General features: G+C 34.8%; 2 protein-coding genes across 4 annotated transcripts; one reads left to right on the forward strand and one right to left on the reverse strand.

The window, feature by feature from the left end:
• The first annotated feature begins 6385 nt into the window (after positions 1 to 6385).
• On the forward strand, positions 6386 to 9730 carry LOC126978951 (uncharacterized). The gene is made up of 3 exons (XM_050828078.1): positions 6386 to 6393; positions 7828 to 7971; positions 8176 to 9730. Exons 1-3 carry the CDS (start codon positions 6386 to 6388, stop codon positions 9728 to 9730), a joined length of 1707 nt encoding a protein of 568 aa, XP_050684035.1.
• Positions 9731 to 12243: 2513 nt separating this feature from the next.
• Positions 12244 to 18857, reverse strand: LOC126978429 (atypical kinase COQ8B, mitochondrial). Of its 3 annotated transcripts, none has more exons than XM_050827213.1 (9): positions 18684 to 18857; positions 17706 to 18003; positions 17403 to 17616; positions 16679 to 16888; positions 16481 to 16596; positions 16243 to 16405; positions 14314 to 14516; positions 13816 to 13968; positions 12244 to 12859 (listed from the first exon to the last, which is right to left on the reverse strand). In XM_050827213.1, the coding sequence occupies exons 2-9, from the start codon at positions 17988 to 17990 to the stop codon at positions 12578 to 12580; spliced, it is 1626 nt and encodes a 541-aa protein (XP_050683170.1). In that variant the 5' UTR covers positions 17991 to 18003; positions 18684 to 18857; the 3' UTR covers positions 12244 to 12577. The 3 variants fall into 3 exon arrangements, with proteins under 3 accessions (XP_050683170.1, XP_050683168.1, XP_050683169.1); XM_050827211.1 differs by having other exon boundaries at positions 17706 to 18248; XM_050827212.1 differs by lacking the exon at positions 18684 to 18857 and adding an exon at positions 18370 to 18401.
• Between the last annotated feature and the right edge of the window lie 738 nt (positions 18858 to 19595).

Raw genomic sequence — 19595 nt, forward strand, 5'->3', positions numbered from 1 at the left:
ATACTAAATATATTAAATAACTTTTATTTTAAAAACATGTAGCTAAATTGCTGGTGACATGATCATCCAGCCACCACAAGCATGACGCATGGATCAGCCATCGCCTCACTCCACCACATTTAAGGGAACGAAACGACCCGCACAATCAGGCGGCTATGAAGAGGTCTGTCACGAGACCAATAACAAAATATAATGTTCATTTACATATTATGCAATACCTACTAACTAAATTGTACTAAAACTACTTTTAAACCTTTAATATTTCTTACATTTCAGATATGAAAGGTTTTATAACAACATTTTCATTTGATTATTCGTTGAGTTAAGAATTCGCTTGCATGAGGCATATTGAGGTTATATAAGTCTAGAATAGTCCTACTAAAGTAGTAATTGTTTGTTATTTTGTTATGTTATTTCTAAATCAATGTTAATAGATAATAGTAGAATCTTATTCTAGGTTTGTTGAATTTCCGTTGCGCGTTGACTACTTTCAATGTATTAATATATAAATGTGTTGAATGGGTAGGGATGATAACTTTTATAAGCAGTTCATAAACGTCATTGTAAAATATTATATAATTGGAAATTTTATTCACATTCTTTCCCTTCTGGATTCATTTCGGCCTACTTATTGAGTGCTCATGTACCTAATATTGCATACAGATTACTCAAAATAACATTGTGAAGCCTCATAAACAGAAAATAAAAAATATTAAGTATCTACTGTTGATAGAGTATTGTAATGACGTAGTAATTTGTTAGAGTTTTTATAGATACAAATTACTCAATAGGTATTTCTTATGTAATATGTGTTATAATTAGTAATATTTTGATGTTCGTTACTTTTATCTTAAGGTAGGCTAATTCACTATGTGTGTCAAATTGCTGTTGTTTCGAATAATTCCGTACAGTTTTGTGCAATAAAACAAATAGCTTTGATGTTAGTAAATACCCCACCTAAAGCTTTAATTACTTAGAGATTACTTAGTACTTAATATATCTATCTATTATGCTGAACGTAGATACGTACATTATGTTTACACGTACGTTTGAACGTTGGTTACGGACATTCTTTATATTATTTAGGTATCAAGTTTCTTATTACAAGTGATCCCTATAATACTAATATTATTATTATTTAAATATACTCAAACTATCACTTGAAATAAATCGATTTGATTTGTTTTGAAAATTTTCTTGATTTTTTTTGGCTGTGACCGCACTTTTGAACTAAATATTCATTTCAATGTTTTATGTCTAAGTATAAAGTGCGTTTATGTATTTAATATACATATTTTAATTAGTTAATATGAAAATAGCGAATAAAACATGATAATTTAAGTGATACAGTGAGGATACTGCTTTTTGTGTATATTATGGCTTATTTACAATAACATCATCTTGAGAAGAAATAATTACAGCTTAGGCTTATCACACACGACAGCTATAATGTACATTTTCACACCTTCTTATCTTAAGATACAGAGCGATACAAAAATATATATCTTACCTTTAAAAATCTCAATACAAAGTCGGGTCGCATACCAATGGAATGAAGGGAAAGATTCATTATATTGCCTGTTGTGTGTGAAGCCCTTAATTTCGAAAAAAGCTCAAAATATTTCACATAGCATCGAATTAAGTACTCTTATTCATAATTATTATAAAAGTCAAGTGTAATTATTTTTTTCTTTAGTGAAGACAATAGTATCTCCTACTCCGAATAGTCCTGTTATATGTACATGTATACTTATATACCGCAATATCTGCTGTACTTATATCTATTTGTATTCAAATGTTGCTTTTCTTTAGAAGAACCAATTAAATACTTACATTAGGTCATTCTAAAGAGTGTAAATCCGCTAAAAGATACAAAATATAACGTATGCACTCTAATAATCGGCGTTTTATTTAAATCCTATTTCAAAATATAGATTTCATGTGTATGTACACACCATTATATTTGGCATAAATATTTTATACCTAAGTAACACTGAAAATGTTTAGAAAATCGTCCTCGTTCCTCTCTACACATCGTCGCATTTGATGCTACTACTGAAAAAAGCAGTGGGCCCATTCTTCCTTAGGGGTCTCTTCTGTGGCATTTTCGTATGCTTTCACTGCATCAGGGTGCTTTCAGGGCTCGTAAAGCGAATACCTCGAATTTTATCTTTAGTTCTTGGGAATAAGTAAAAGTAGCAGGGCGCCAGTTCAGGACTGTATGGCGGATGACTCATTATCTCGACACCTGCCATAGTCAAATATTTGTCAGTCCGTTTTGCGGAGTGCATTTTTGTCGTGAAGGAGGATCCTGCTTCGAGGGCGGTGCTGTCGAATTTTTTCCAAGACATCAGGCAAACAGCGATTGACATACCAGTCTGCAGTAACTGTCCTTCCATCTTCTAGCACAACTGTCGCAAAATGACCTTTCTTACAAAAGAATGAGGCAATCATCTTTTTTCCTTGACTTCTTCCTTTCTTTACCTTAGCTGGCCGATCTTCGAAAGGAAACACCCACTGAGCTGATTGTCTTTTGGTTTCGGGTTCGTAGTAATATATCCAACTTTTATCACCTGTGACGATGTCAAATACAGTATTTGAGTTACGTTGAACTTATCTAACATTTGGCGACATCAGTCCATGCGAAGGTGTTTCTGGTCGTCGGCAAAGTTTGGGGAATACATCTGGTACAAAGCTTCCTGACGATTTAGGCGTCAGGAAGTACCAGATGGTTCGGGGAATATTTTATGAGCTTGACTCATACCAATGCCTAGGCTTGCCCGTATCTGTTGATAGGTCACTCCCTTATCTTCCTCTATCATGCGTCGCACAGCTCTGATGTTATCTTCAGTAGTCGCTGTTAAAGGACGTCCCTCACGCGGATCATCATTGAGATGGCTAAATCCACGCTTAAACTCGTTAAACCAATTGTAAATAGTGGCATGAGATGGGGCTTCATTAAGAAATGCTAATCGCCGCTTAGTTGTTGAGTAACAACGAAAGTCATAATAAATCATTGATCGAAAATTTTCTCGCGTTAGGTTCATTTTCACGTGTAACAAGAGTTTTAGATTTGCCACCAATTCACAAATTACAAATTAATGCAATATACTACATTAGCATTAGGTTATCAAAGAGTTCTAAAAATTGAAATTCAAATAAAGTTTCTAACTAGCCAGTTCTAAGCATTTTCATTGTTACCCACGTATATGTGGTGAGAAAAGTTTTGGGAGTTGAAAATTAACTATAAGGAAACATCTGCTTTCACGGAGCCGTGTTTTAATTCAGATTCCAAGTCAATCAAATCAAATCAAATAAACTTTTGTCAATTAGACTTAAAACTATACGCTTTCGAATAGTCACAAAATAATTTTTTAATATTTATACATTGTAAATATTTCTTATAATTTACTGAATCTACCGTAATTATGTAAGGAAAAATTAGAGCTCGCGAGAAGAACATACAAGAAACGCAACAGCCACTCTTTTCAATCAAATAAAGTATTTTACAATGGCTGCAATCCAATGCATAACGATTTAGTTTGTCAGGTGTTGCATCCAATATATGAATTCAGTTTAAATAACATGAAATATTTCATAATAAAGAATAAACTGTATAAGTATAAATTATCGTATTATGGATGCAACAACCTTTTGAGCTTGATTGCCCGTGTAATGATATTTCGTGAACATTATGGCCGTGATAACTGTCAATTATTAATCGCAGTTCGACAAGCAGCACCCCTTCAAGAGTTGACGCATGGACCAGCCATCGGTCCCTTCGCACATATTTGGGGGAAGGAAATGACCCGGCACACGACGCCGCTGCAAGCAATGCATATGTCGGGAAATAGACTGCCCATCGTACATCTTGGTGTCATAGGTGTGGCCAGCAAAATCCGTTAGGTAATCTTTGCACGAAACTCGTGAGGCGCATTAAGTACGAGTAGGGCGCATACATCTGCTGCAAACAAAAGTACTTTAAAAACTAACTACTGTCAAGAGCGCAAACTATAAATCATATTAATTATAATTAAATTATCAATTACCATCAGCTGAACGTCCTGTTCGTCTCGTCCTTTATTGTCATAAAAAAAAGTGGACACTGGACAAGTAACTTAGATAGCTTCAACGTCGTCATACTTCCACCTTGAAGGCCGGAATTTCTTGCCCCTAGTGCTACGGATATCCATGAGCGGTGACTTCCCATCACGCGAGGTTCTGGCTCATTTGCCGCCTCTCATATAAAAGAGTCAATGTGTATAAAACTGCCGATAGGAGACAGAGATCTAAATTCGTAAATAAGAAATCTAGAAGCCTGATTTTTTTCCGCCGTCTTCTGATTTCTAATGAGACTAGAAATACAAACAGGCAGGAGCTTTCCTGGTGGTTAGTTATCTTCTCGCCCATGTTCTCTTGCAACACCAGAGGAACCACGACCTTCCTATTAGGTGGACGCGTGTTTGCAAAGGTGTACTATGTAATCAGTAGTCTCAAGCTTCGTCATGCTCTGTTAAATGTCATTACTTGTGGCGGCGACGTGTGGTGGGTTGTTCTTTCCTAAAATATGATCAACGGACGCGGACGCTCGTCCAGGCGTCAGGCTCGTGAACGGGCGCAACTTGTGGTTGATGGATGATTCTTTACTTAATTTTTACTGTGTACGAGCGCAGAGGTTACATGATGCTAGGTGATCAACGCTGGCCACATCCTCTTGCAACACTAGAGGAATCACAGGAACGATGCCAGCGTTTTAGGAAGATGTACGCATTTTATGCGAAGGTACCGCATGTCGAATTCTCCTTGAAACACAGCGTAAAGAAGCTCATTCCATAGTTGTACGTGACAGGAAGTTAAAAACCGTACCTACTTATGTAATGCCACACACCAGATGGTGAGGATGGTATCCAAGTTTGTGGGTTGTCGTGCGAAGGTGGGATTCGCCGGAAAGGTCAGGTCAAACAACTCTTCGCAAAGCTCCTCGTGATAAATGCGACAAGGAAAGTCACGTCTATCGATCTAGCTATTTACAGAGCAATGGATCGGCAACAATTTGAGCAGTACTGCGTTGCACACGGTCAAATGGTTCAAGCTGGTACTGAGGTTCACCAGATCAGAGATAAGCGCAATACTACATATGTAGCCGGACCTGTACTTTGTAGAGCGGTAGTAGGTGTGTAGACCGGATTGAAATGTTGCCATGGTCTATTTATGATCCCCAGTTTCTTCGAAGCCAATTTTGCTATGCCTTATTCCAATTCCAGTATTTCAATAGTAGGCGAGGCATTAAGCGGAGTGTTGCTGAAGAGCAGTTATACGAGAATTGTATTTTTTTTTGTGGTAAATGTGCAAACTTGAGTTTTACCACATTCCGTGACCTGTTCAAGGACTCGATAGAAATACAAATTTCTTGCGGCACTGTGACAAAAAGTTTTATATTCCACTTCTTCTCATTACTTAAACTAAACGTTAACGTTAAACTTTTCCGAAGTGGTGGTAAGTGAAATTAAATATAAGTATGATTTTTTGAAATCCTTGTTAAATAACTTTCGAATTTGGCATTTTGAAATGATTTCGAAGAATAATTCAAACAAACCGTTATTGGGGCACCTTTTTAAAAAAAAAATACAGACTTTCTGGAACTTTATTATCACTATTACAGTTCGGTTAGTAATATGTATTATCTAGTAACATTTATTTGTACATTGATAATATTAAAATAAAATATAATTTATGGTATTTAAAAAATGTGATACAAAAATATACTATCGGAGAAGTATCCCCATGATGGGTACTTTCACTACCAAGGGAAACTAAACTTGTAGGATATTATGCAGATGACATAGCAGTGGTGATCGTCGAAAATCATCCCAAAGAGAAAATTAGCCAGTGGATGAAAACAGTAAACCTTAAAATCGTAGAACAGAACAACATTACAAGCAGATTCAAACGATCATCTTGGGAGTTGGAGCAAATAAAATAAGATCAAAACCATTTATCCGATATTAATTAGGAGCTATGATCGATGCTCTAAGTAACTTTAAACAGCAAGATCATCGCGAGAGCGAGAGCTGCGATAGTAAGAGCCTCCATATCAAGACTAATGCCTCACAAAGGACGCCCAAAAGCAAGTAGGAGGGCACCACCGTCGTCAGTAGACAGGTCTGTGCTCACATATGGACTCCCTTTGAGGATGCTACGATGCTGCCCATAGAAATCCTAGCTAAAGATAGAAAAGTAATTTACCAGCGAAAGGGCTCAAGGCTACATTAACTTTGGGTAAGGAAAGAGAAGTGGCTAAATAGTATACGCTATGGGAATCCACAACAAAGCAGGTGGAGGTACCGTATTATACGATAGGTAGATGATTGGCTGAGCCGCAAACATGGTGAGGTAAACTATTATGAAGATACGAAGCGGGGTGTAGGTAATCGTTAATTGTGGCCAGGCGTTTATTCCGTAACTATCACAGATGTCACAAAAACTTATATCAGAAATACGATACTTAATTAGTAAAATTACATCAATAACAATTTTTAATCAAACGAGAACCGTTCAGACTTTTTATATTACACACTCTCATACATTTAGTATGGGATTAGTACAAAGATTTAAGTATCTTAGCTTAATACTAATATTATAAAGGAAACAGTTTATTAACCTAACAAATAAAATTATATTTTATTTTAATAATATTTATTTCTTAGTATGTACAAAGTTTTGTCGTCGACGTCCTTGTTGTGCGATGGTCGTTCTACTAATCCCATACTTAATGTATGGCAGTTTTTAGTATCAAAATTTTACAACCATAAATGGGCGCAATCGGTTAAAATGAAGGGAGAGTGAGTCAGGATATAGGATAGTTTTGCTATAAGCGCTTTCGCTTATAGCAAAACTATCCTCCGAAGGGCGGGGAGTTGTGCAGGTCACTTGGAAGGTCGGCACGAATACTAAAATAAGATAGAATACGCGTAAGTCTACGAACGGCTTGAATCTTTTGCATTGCGTAGACATGTGGGTGTTCACTGCTCACACACACAAACACGCACGCTTACACAAAGCACCAAATAAATTATTATAAATAAAAACCCAATGTATCTCTCAAGTAATACATATTATTATAATATTAAACGAGTGTTTAGTGCTATGGCCAAGTCAATATATTTATTTAAAACATAGAATATTTTCAATATTGATATGGTACACTATATTGATATACACTAGGGGAGCGGGGGGCACGTTGTTACAGGGGTAAGAAGTTACACGCATTTTTTACCGGGATTTTCAACTCTTTGGTAGACGTAAGTGGACTCATTTGTTTCCTTATAACATCGTGCGTTGCAAAAAAACAATCAGTGACCCGCCGAGCGGCAAACTGTTAGGTTGTGTGCACGTGTCTCGATTTCCATCAAGTACGTAACAAAATCTTTTACGAAATTTTTGATTCCTGCCGTCTATATTTGTTATTCTCTAAATTCTTTTCACCTCGAACGTTCATAATGTATCGAGTTTTAATTTGTAATAGCGTTTTATTCTGCTATTGATATCCATTAATGGCGGCTTTAATTTTAATTAAAAAACACACCATGGGGCAGGTTGTTACAATTTTTCGGGGTAGGTTGTTACATGTAACAACTTGCCTCAGACCTTGTATTACCGTTCATCTCATTGACTATCATTTAGAAATTACTACGCTGTACTTAAAAATTAGAATAAATGGAAAGAAATTGAAGCTTTCGTTCCGACGGGCGCATTCTTGCTTTTTAAAACAATGGTTCATCTTTCAATTATTTTTTAAATTCTAAATACTCATTGTTTTTTTTTTAGAATGAGAAACTATAAAAGAAAAACGGAAAGAGGTACAACTAGTCAAGAAGATTATGAATCTGCTGCGGCAGAAGTACTGCAGAATAAAACGAGCATTCGTAAAGCAAGCAAAATGTTTAATTTGTGTCCGATGTCCTTATCCAGGTATGTCAGAAAAAACAAAAACAACGAATCTTGTTCATTGGGTTACGTTAAACCTAAATTGGTATTCTCACAAGAAGCCGAACATAAATTAGCTTCTTATCTAATCAAAAGTTCAGAAATATATTTTGGTTTACTACCAACTGAAGTCCGAAAACTAGCTTATCAATGTGCAGTAAAACTCGAATTAAAAAATATTCCCCCCAGTTGGATCCAAAATAATATGGCTGGGCCGGACTGGTTTAAAAGTTTTATGCACAGAAATCCTCAACTATCTCTGAGAACACCAGAAGCTACATCTTTGAGTAGAGCAACGTCATTCAACAGAACCAACGTTAAAGACTTTTTTGACAAACTGCAATTGTTATTCCAAAAATATGAATTCACTGCTTCGCGCATATGGAACGTTGATGAAACAGGTGTCACAACGGTACAGAAGCCTAAAAAAATAGTTGCTGCTCGTGGTCAAAAACAGGTCGGTGCGATCACATCTGCAGAAAGAGGAGTACTTGTAACGCTCACATGTGCCATAAATGCTGCTGGAAATTCAGTCCCGCCGATGTTCGTTTTTCCCAGAATGAGATACACTGATCTATTTCTTCGTGCTGGACCATCAGAAGCGATAGGAGCAGGCAATTCTTCAGGATGGATGACAGAAGTAGAATTTTTAAAATTCTTGGATCATTTCATTCAACATGTCAAACCTTCCATTGAACAGCCCGTCCTCCTCCTGCTGGATAACCACAACTCACATGTAAATTTTCACGTCGTGGAGAAAGCCAAAGTAAACAACATAATCATGCTGTCGTTTCCCCCGCACTGCTCTCACAATTTACAACCATTAGATGTAGGCGTTTATGGCCCATTTAAAAACCACCTTAATCGAGCACAGACGGCCTGGATGTATAATCATCCAGGAAAAACAATGACGATTCATGATCTCCCAGGCGTGGTGAAAGATTCACTGCCATTGGCCCTAAATCCTGTAAATATCATGAGCGGATTTCGATCAACCGGGATATGGCCTTTTAATCCTGATATCTTTCAAGACAGTGATTATGCACCTTCTTATGTCACTGATCGCCCCAATCCAGAAACGAATCATCCCACTGCCTCGCAGAACACCTCCAATTTGACACTGGACCTGGAAAATCCGGAATTGCTAGATTCTGCGCCTCAACTGAACATAAGCACAAATGAAATCATACAGGCAATCGAAACAGCAACCAATCTATTACCTGACACTATTAACAATATTACTGTTTCACCTTCTCCAAATCCAGCTTGTTCGCAAGATATAGAATGTTTAACAACATTACCGAGTGCAGATTCGTCAAGTTTTAAAAATAAAATTGAATTAGCGATACCAGGTTCATCTGGTATACAAAGTACATTTGAAAATTTTTCGCCTTCAAAGATAAGATCCTTTCCCAAGGCAGAGGCTCGAAAACAATCCAACCATAACCGTCGTAAACGTAAATCCGCTGTATTAACCGACACACCTGAAAAAGACTCATTACAAAAGGAGTATGAAGAAAAACTGGCCAAGACCAAAAAAGCGTGCGACCAAAATAAAGGAAAAGGTAAAGGAAAAGGGAAATCTGCGAAAACGAGTAAAGTAGGAAAAGAAAAGGTGAAGAAAAAAATTTTGGTTTCTGATTCAGATTCTGATACTGAAGAATGGTTTTGTTTAGTGTGTAGCGAAAGTTACAGTACTTCTAAAAAAGAAGATTGGGTAGAATGTTTAGAATGCAAAATGTGAGCCCATGTCAAATGTGTAACAGGAAACGTTCAATTATTCATTTGTATTAATTGTAATTCTGATGAAGACTAATGTAATATAAATATGTGATATTGTTACCTACAATAAAGGTGAAGGTTGACCTTGAGGTCGCCTTTATTGCTTGCCTGGTGCAACTGTTACTCGTGATATGCTGTCGACTGTTTATACAGTATTGTATACGTAACTATAAATTTTATTGCAATATAAGTGTATTGAAAATGTTAGATTTTAGTTTAACTGAAGTGCCAAGTTAAAAAAGTATAAATAATTTATTACATGTTGGTATTTACTGACGAAATTTTCTAATTCAGTAATGAAAATGTGTTTTATATAAGATTTAAGAAAGTTCCTGCCAAAGTTATGTGATTATTACTGTTAAAAAGTTGGAAAATTACGATATAGATAGTATAATTGCTCATAAATGTTATAAGACTGTTCAAAATAGTCTCTTTTATTCATAACGTTTTGAAACAATAAAAAATAAATGATTTATTATTGTTCATTTTGTTTATTTACCTACTGTAACATCGTGCCCCGAAGCTGTAACAACTAGCCCCAAGTCAGGGGTAAGTTGTTATAATCGACTTATTTCATTAATTCTCTATTACGGGAAAAATTACGTAAACTTTAATATTTTTCCAATGCTATTCTACTAGCTGAATAGACACACTAATGGTAAAAGCAATCAAATGTATACATTATTTGATAGCTTTTGTGATATTAATAATTATCTAAAAATTGTAACAACGTGCCCCCCGCTCCCCTATGTTGTTAGGTTAGCTAATTACGTAATAACTTAAGACAGAAGAACCCTTAAGTAGAGACTTAATAGATAGACTGACTTGGTATTACATGGATCTCACAACTTCTTACGGTAGAACTGTGTTGCGAGACTTGGTTTTTTTACAAGTAATGTTTTTGATAGCTTTTCATTTCTTTTTGTAGATAATCCAACTTTTTTGCCTTTCCAGACTTGACACTCTCGAAAGTGCTGCGTAAACTTGCAGAACAAAAACCATAAATTTGAAGCTTCTTGACAAAAGATGGATGAATGACAAAATTAGAAAATATTGACTAGTTATAATTTTTAAACTACTAGTTCAAATTGAATGAAATTTTAAATCTAGTACCGAGTTTAATGTTTTCTTGTACTTAATAATTCAGGCTTGTAGTGTTATCTACAACGAAGTTATCGGGGTCGAAAATGGCCTGAACTGCTTCGAGAAAAGAATGGTACTGCCGTGCCGCTTGTTTTTGCTCGATTTGGTGGGGGCACGACCGTGTCCCCAGATACATACACAGAACTCCAGAACGGTTTAAGTGAAACCGCTAAATTTTTCAAAGATGTTTCGGAAGAAAAGGAAACGGTGCTTCCCTTTCCTTCTCTTACTTTCTTCTTTTAAGTTCAACGTAATTTCCCACTCAACTGATTACAGATCTCATAAGGTTCTGGACACACCCAAGAAACATTAAAATAGATACACAGACAACTTCAGAACACTAACTGAAACCGCTAACGTTTACATAGATGTTTCGGAAGAGAAGAAAACCGTATTACCGACTTTTTCTCTCGCCTCTTTCTTTTAAGTTCAATGCGGTCTCACACACAACTCTTTACAGTTTTCATAATGTTCTGGAGAGGCCCAAGAACGACAAAAATATATACGTAGAACTCCAGAACGCCCTTACGGAAACCGTTAACGTAAAATGATTCCCAAGAAAAGAAAACGATGTACAATTACGACTCAACGAATTATCAGGGCATGATCCAAGACCAATCTAGACGATTGTGTAAAGGCAAGAGGTACCAAGAGTTTACGGCTGATGGAGGAGTTATAGTAAGTAAGCGTCAGAGGATAGACTACTAAGATGAAGGTTCCAAAACCACATATAGCTGGGAATCTGGGGACGCTAGAAAAAGTAAGAAAGCTAACTCTGCCAACACTAAGAATATGATATTCAATACAGTAGAAACTGATAATGAAAAAGAAATAAAAACTAATGCATCTCACAATAATTCGATTAAAAAATTTAAAGCCGAAAGCTTGCTATTTGGACACTAAGATCACAGTACCGCCATAACCAGTACCAGTCTTTAAAACTTACAACAAATAAAAAAACGGAAAAAGAAAAACCAAAAGACTATTGAAATCCTCGTCATCACATAAGCGTAACTAATGTCCCGTTAAATACTTAGGTTAGTGGCTTAGTATTGCGTTATTTTATTGATTTAAGTTAACTTAAACTATAAGCGTTATCATTCATATTAATAGTTAACTTAAAATAAAAAAACTAACCCCCTTTTTCATAATAGTCTGCTAACTTAAAGCATTGCTAATTCTCACTCTGTCTTCTTCTTTTGACCTAAGTAAGAATGAGAAAAAACACTCCTAAGCGGCTGTTTAAAGTTAGCGGACCATTATGAAGGGGGTTAAAATAATTGACAAAATAGATTAATTGATCAAAAGGGTATACACATCTGTCATCTCATATTTCATAAATAAACTTTATTGATGTAAAAAATATGTTTACATCGCTAATTTTTAAGCAAGAAATAAAGTTTTGAAGTGCAAATAGTTCTGTGAAAAAATTTTTAAAATGCGATCACAGTCAATCCTCTCCACTTATATATTCCTTGCACTATTTTTGTATTACATAACAAGTACAATTAGATAATACTTTGAGTTACTTTTTCAGCGTTAGATATTCTTATTTATAATATAACGATATAAAAAATTTAATAAACAAAATATGCATATTCCCTATTTACTGTTGAATTTGTCATCATTTCAGTGTGATGTCAATTCCTCGTAATACAGGTAAAATTTAGGCTCCCTTTTCATAGTTGCGATAAATTTCTTGGAACATATTCCGACAATTGATTTTCACTTTCAATTTTGAACAAAGTAGGAAAACGCCAGATAATTTCCTATGCAACGAGTAAATTTCCTCTGGCGGCGGACATAATCTGTGCGACAGTATTGTTGGAACCAAAGTTTGGATGCGTTGAGTTGTTTTCTGTGTTCCAAAGTCGAATCCGTCAGAGCTCTCCTTTGTGAACACTTCACCCATAATCATTACAGTGTCGACGTGTGTCTCCTCCATTATCTAGGAAAATATTAGCTAATTTGATTAATATTATATAAAAAAAAATATTCCAAAAGAAAGCTTCAGGTAACCCATTATTAACCCATTACAAACTAATTATTATTAGGTATTGAATTAAAATTATTTATCAGTAATAAAACTATGCTGAAGTGAAAAATAGCTCTTAAATAAATTTTATAATTTTATGTAACTCATACCCTTGTTACAGTAGTAACATATGTGAGTTATGGACATATTCAATTCAAATATTTTTATTCAAAATAGGATGTGAAATCACTTATTGAAAGTCAAAAAAAACTACCACCCATTCCAAAATGAAAGCCTCAGGCCGGAGAAGAATGGGCGCAACAAACTCAGCATATCGTATTGTAATGTTAGCTGTATATCTCTATAGTTAGTTAACGTCGGAAAATGCCCCCTATCATATTAAATTTAAGTATTGTTCAACATTGTTATGCTTATCAAACCAATTGTAAATGCTGTTTACAACCTTTAAAGCCATGTCTTATTTTACTATTCCTTATGTATTCACTTAAATTATAATTGAATAATAAAAAATATGCTGTTGGTAAAACACTCTGAATAATACATATTAACTAAATTTATATAAATGGCTGCAACTAACACAAAGCAAAAAAAAGTATATACAAATATCTAGTCATATTTCTTCATGTATAGAATGTTAAAAGAATCTTACTTGCATAATTTATACTAATATTATAAAGAGGAAAGATTTCATTGTTTGTTTGTTTGCATTGAATAGGCTCCGAAACTACTGAACCGATTTGAAAAATTCTTTCACTGTTGGAAAGCTACACTATCCCCGGGTGACATAGGCTATGTTATATTTTAAATTTTTTGTTAAATTGTTAAATACCCGTGCTGTGATGTCGGGGTAAACTGCTATATATTATATCACAAGTAAACCTTATCTATATAATATTACCATTACTTACCCTGGATTCATATCCAGTTAGAAATTTCATATCTTTGGACATTTGTAATATTGTAGCACGATCACCATCTGAAGCTGCTTTTATGATTTCTATGTATTGGTCCATTAACTCTTTTGAATATTCACGAGTTGCTCCAAAGTCTAACAGAATAACCTAAAAGTATTAGATCGTTATCAGCATGTCATTAGGTAGATAAACTCACAATATGTTATTGCCTCCACAAGTACCGTGTTACCAAGCGAGAGAGTTCTGGTTCATGAAAAAAGTCAGTTTTTCTATTTTAAACTAAACAAAACATTAATAAATACTTGAGAAGTTAGCAGGTTAGTTAACGCACATCTTTACAATCTGGAATTCTCTACCACATTCAAACAAACTGTGAAAATAGTAAAATTATAAAAAGTATTTTCCAAGAAAATTGTTTGCCATTACAGATACTTAAAGAAATTCTTTTTGCAGACTTTTTTAATATTGAATGTATGAAGTATGAAGCATCACCTGTTTAGTGTTTGTGTTGTAGAAGAAGTTAGCCCAGTTTGGATCTGTCTGCATACACCTTAGCACAAACATCTCTCTAAGACAAAGTTGCATTATTTTATATGCTATGTCGTATCTTGTTTCATAGTCGGCTTCAAATAGTTTATCAAGAGGTTGACCATCAATCAGCTCTGTGGTTATCACCTCAGAAGAACATAGATCATCTGAAATACAATTTTTATTCCATTAGAATTGACGGTGTTCACAAGACTCAGTAAATATGTAAGTCTCATTAGCCCAGTAATTTTTCTAGCTTCATAGTGAAACTCAGGTAATAGAATTGGACACTACTACTTGCAAGTAAAAATAGCCTCCACTATAATATCTAACACAGAAACATTTGCTTGTGTTATTGGTGAAGTAACACACCTGATGTTATTATTCTTATAATATTATAAACCTCTCTGCAAAAAATGGGTGCTTAAAACTTTAATCATAGTTGTAAGAGGGATTTGATGCAATAAAATAAATACTATTTACTGATGAAAAAACACCTTTGTTGGTAATTAAGTCCATCTTAATTTGTTTTAATAACTGCTGCAATTCTTAATGGCAATTTTTGGATGAGGCTTTTTATGAGTTCTTTAGTAATATGCTCCCATGCAGCCGTAAGTTCTATGATGTTCTGTGAGGCTGGGTGTAAGTATCTAGCACATCGTTTTAGAAAATCCCATAGATGCTCAATGGGATTGAGGTCGGAATTTCACTGGCCAATGTAATGGGATCCGCCGTAATTTTTTTACGAAAACTAACTCTGTACAGTTAGTAGCTGGTCTTCAACTGTGTATATGGACTTCTAGAAGTCTTCTCCAGACAGTCCATATACTAACACATTTCTAACATCTTCAAGAGTGTTTTTGATGTTATTGTAGGTAGACTTCTGATTTCCTAAAGCTTTGCTCACGATACGTTATCGATAGTCACAGGGCTCAGTACATCGTTTTCTTCCTGATTTTCTGTCTTCTTTTCCAAGAACTGTTTTCTTGAAACCTAGTCTAGATCTTATGAACAGCGGAACGAATGACAACAAACAGCTCCATTGATTACAGTCTTCTTGAAGAAGTGTCACTATATTACCAGTCATAATTGTCTTGTCTGTCATATTACGGTATAAACTTCACGAATAACCAATAAAACAGTAAAACATCAACATGAATTCATAAATATTACGAAAAACTCTTTTTATTTACTTATAGCACAACATCTAAACACAAACTGCGAGCAAACAATTTAATAATATTTATAAATCACTTTTAAAATTTTCAATTGTGGAACATTTTATTTTACTAGCCAGTAATTTTTAATACCTAGACAATTTTTTCTAATTAATTGAATGCAAACAAAACTTCTTTTGTTTTAGTTTTTCATAGTGGTACAGAAAAGTTTTAAGTGCCCATTCTTTTTAAATGGGTTTATTGTATTAGTCCAACAACAAATGTTTTCATAGATAAACTACTTTATTTTAGCCACTTGGCACATACTTTTTTATTTATAACAAAAGTGACAAGATGTACAAGACATTCACTTACTGATAAATGATACACACTGCCCATTACAAAACACTGCCACTTATTCAATAAAAAGTGGTGATAATTGAAAAACACCCAGATCTAGGGCTACAATTACACCCATTACTTTGAGACATAAGATATTAAGTGTCCGTAGTGTAGTTATTTCACTAGAAAGTGCCTTATAATAATGCTTGCAACAGCAGAACACCACTATGGTACCTATTTCGCTGGCTTCCCGTGGAAGGAAGCCTCCCTATGGTAATACCATAGCTTCTGTTAAAGTGAGAAATTTGTATTTTCACTGCAGCTTTTTTGTAGGTCTGCAGTCTATAGATCTATCAAAACAACATATATTATATAAAATTAGTTTTAAGCTCACCAATGATATCAGGTACATAGTACTCAGGGTAAGGCTCAAGCAATGTTTTAAATTTTTTTGTGCATTGTGCTTCTCGTACATAGTCAACCTCCCAAGCCAATTCCTTCTTTGCAACTTCAACTATATTATCAATGAACATACCTTTAGGAAATACATTCCATACCTGCAAATACATAAGTTCATTTATACTTAGTGATTACTAACAGATTCAAAATGTTCAAGGTCCTTGATAGGTTACCTTTAAGACACCAACTAGGTTATCTATGTCACTGTCAATGCCTTTTGCAACTCCTGGATACTGAACTTTAACAGCAACTTCTTGGCCATTATGTAACACAGCCAGATGAACTTGACCTAAAAATTTTTACAATACAGGCAACAATAATTATCTTAATTCTTGATATGTACTATTAAATCATCACTTAATATTATGTACCTATAGATGCAGCAGCAAAAGGTTTTTCCTCAAAGGATTGAACTCTGCTTCGCCAATCTGGTCCTAACTGTGACGACATCACCTTCTCAACTTGCCATGTCGGCATAAAGTCAGCTGATTGACGCACTCTTTCAAATATTCGCTGTAGTTCTGGTGGTATAATTGATTCATCTTGAAGGCTCAGTAACTGACCCAATTTTAAAGCAGCTCCTGAAAATTGAAATTGATTGTGAATAGCAATTTAGTTTATGTTTATTAAAACCTATTACACACACATCACATTAGGAAAGCACAAATAAATCAGCTGTATCTATAAAAAGCATACAATAGTGTAGGACTATCTAGTCTATCGGCGGAAAGTGAGCAAGTGAGCTTTACTGAAACTAGGAAAACATGTTGTCACACACATAAACTAACACAAAATAAGAGACCTAGCTTGATCATTTTCACACACACCCACCTGTGTAATAAATTTAATCCAATTGTTTGTGCCACCTTGAAAATACCTCTGAGAATATTATTATGTGATATAATAAATATAGGATTGGTTGTGCCAGTTCGGAATAATGAAAACATAAAATTCTGTGTGAGATAGAATATTTCATAATAAAAATCTGTCTGTTGCTATCCTTTAAGAGTCTAAAACACTATAAAAAAATTGTTGTCTTCCTTGAATTTCAACTTACAGATTTTCTACTATTTAGAAAAGAAAACAATAAATTACCTCTTACTTTACAAAGAGTATCCACAATTCTCTCAGCATTTGCAGTAGACATAAATGGATTTGAGGTTTCTTCCTTTCCAGTCACTGATTGAAGAGTATTTCTTGCAAACTGAGCAACTGTTCCAACTCCCAAGCCAGCTGCTAATGATCCAAATGATATCATTCTTCCAATTCTTGATGATGGCACTACTCGAGCTTTTGAATATTCACTTAGCTGAACATGAAATATATAGCAATTAGAAAGTGTTAATAATCCAATGGACTTAACAATTACAATATTAAGGAAGAGTAAACCAGACATACCTTGACTTTTGTCTTCTTTTTTACTTCAGGTTTTGCAATTGATTGACTAGGTGATAATATACTAGTAGCATTACCTCTCTCTGGTACTATTTCAGCCTGAGCTTTGAGCCTTTCCAATGGAACCACTACATCTTCAGTGTTGGATGGAACTGGAGGCTGCTCTTGGCTGTTATTCAAACTTTCAAATGTTTTATCAAATTCTCTATTAAGCTGTTCTATTTCTGCTTCCAATTTGGAGTCCATAACCTGGCCTTCATTCCTTTTGTTTAAGTTTGGTACATGCATCAGAGCATATTGCCTAAATCCATGGATAACAACAAGAGCTTTCTCAAACAAATCTTTTGAAATTTCAGCATTTGGGTTATCTTTATAATTAATAAGCTTGTTACTAACTGTGTTAGTGGGACAGTTTTGTAAAAGTGGGTTTAAGTTTGAGTTAATCCATATTAATCTAGCATTTTCTTGTTGCAATTTAGCACTAGCCTCTACAACTTGGCGAAGACCTCTTAATACACCAATGATGTCATTTATATGAGACATTGTCTGAAAGATTAGCAGAGAAAATAATATAATAGGCTGAGTACTAGTTAGTATAACATTGTATATATTATTGTGCAATAGTTTCAAGGAAAAGTTTTATATTTTATTTATTTTAAAGTGTAACCTTGGTATACTTGACATTTTGCCAAAACCGGTACCACTAAACTCAGAATACAGAACTAACCAGAAACCGCTAACATGCAACAATATGTACTAAAAAATAAAAAATAACTTGTACACCTACACTGGTGTAGTACTGAGCGGAGTCCCCCCCCCCCCCTTTTCCACCCATAGAGGCTCAAACTGGGTGTTACTTTGTACGTAATGCGTAGGATTATATAATAAAAAATTGTTAGTGAACACTCCTTCTCAATTGCATGTTCTGTATACTGAGTATTTAACCCCTATTATCTAAAGTAAAATAAATAATTAACTTACAATTCGATTCGCACTATATATTCCTTACTCGCCCGTAAAATAATCTTTCTCTACGAAAATATTAATGGAAATGAGATTTATGTGGAATTAAATTAATCCAATAATCTAGTTTTTATTATTATATAAATTTGAAAAATAATAATTCTCTATGAAGAGAATATGATCTTGATCTGTTACTACGTCTTTGACAGTTTGACTTTTACTTTAAACACAAAGAGAATTAAACCACTATACAAACATAGATACATTTTTTTTTATTCGCCCATTAAGGGCAGGCTGTAGTCTATAGACCATAACGCCTAGTCTTTCGTATAGACAGAGACGTATTTTATATATATTTTTTTAAATTAAACCATTTTAAGGGCAGGCTATAGTCTATAATAATAAATCTTTATTGCAGGCATAAAATCCCATATCACAATATTTAGTCATACAGATAAATAAAATAGTATACTATTATTTAATTCAATTAGATAGAAGCAAACAGAAAATAGCTTTGCACACTGAAGGTGTCAAAGTTTTCTATTTGCATCCCGATGTGTCAAGTATATGTAATCTTTCCCAGAAGGAAGATATACGAGTTCTGATCACAGCAATCGGGCATTCCCGTCCGGGCGAATATGCCCGACGCGCTGCACAACTTCGGAAACTTCATAAGAATGTGGTATGATCATCATATTGCTCTCTTATGGTGCTGAAAGACGCCCACTTATATCAGTACCATAACTAACAGGTAAAGAAACACTGGCAGTTTACCCTGAAGAGGGTGCCCATCACTTCATCACTGCATTTTTAAGAAATCTGCATTTTGAGCATGTTGCACCGAACCGACAATGCCCGCCTCTCCCGCTCCATGTCGAGATCTTCCTTGCGATCGTCAGTGATGATGTGTCCAAGGTAGACCATACTTTT

The sequence above is a fragment of the Leptidea sinapis genome, chromosome Z, assembly GCF_905404315.1.
Source record: "Leptidea sinapis chromosome Z, ilLepSina1.1, whole genome shotgun sequence".
Classification (NCBI taxonomy): Eukaryota; Metazoa; Arthropoda; class Insecta; order Lepidoptera; family Pieridae; genus Leptidea; species Leptidea sinapis.

Excerpts from the sequence above, each read along its gene's own strand:
- LOC126978429 (XM_050827211.1), bottom strand. The coding sequence starts at position 18,245 with ATGTCTCATATAAATGACATCATTGGTGTATTAAGAGGTCTTCGCCAA. Across the intron at positions 16,889-17,402 it reads TACTCTTTGTAAAGTAAGAG|GAGCTGCTTTAAAATTGGGT; the intron begins GTAATTTATTGT and ends TTCAATTTTCAG. Across the intron at positions 14,517-16,242 it reads CTATGTACCTGATATCATTG|ATGATCTATGTTCTTCTGAG; the intron begins GTGAGCTTAAAA and ends ATTGTATTTCAG.
- LOC126978951 (XM_050828078.1), top strand. Across the intron at positions 7,972-8,175 it reads TGTCCGATGTCCTTATCCAG|TTGGATCCAAAATAATATGG; the intron begins GTATGTCAGAAA and ends TATTCCCCCCAG.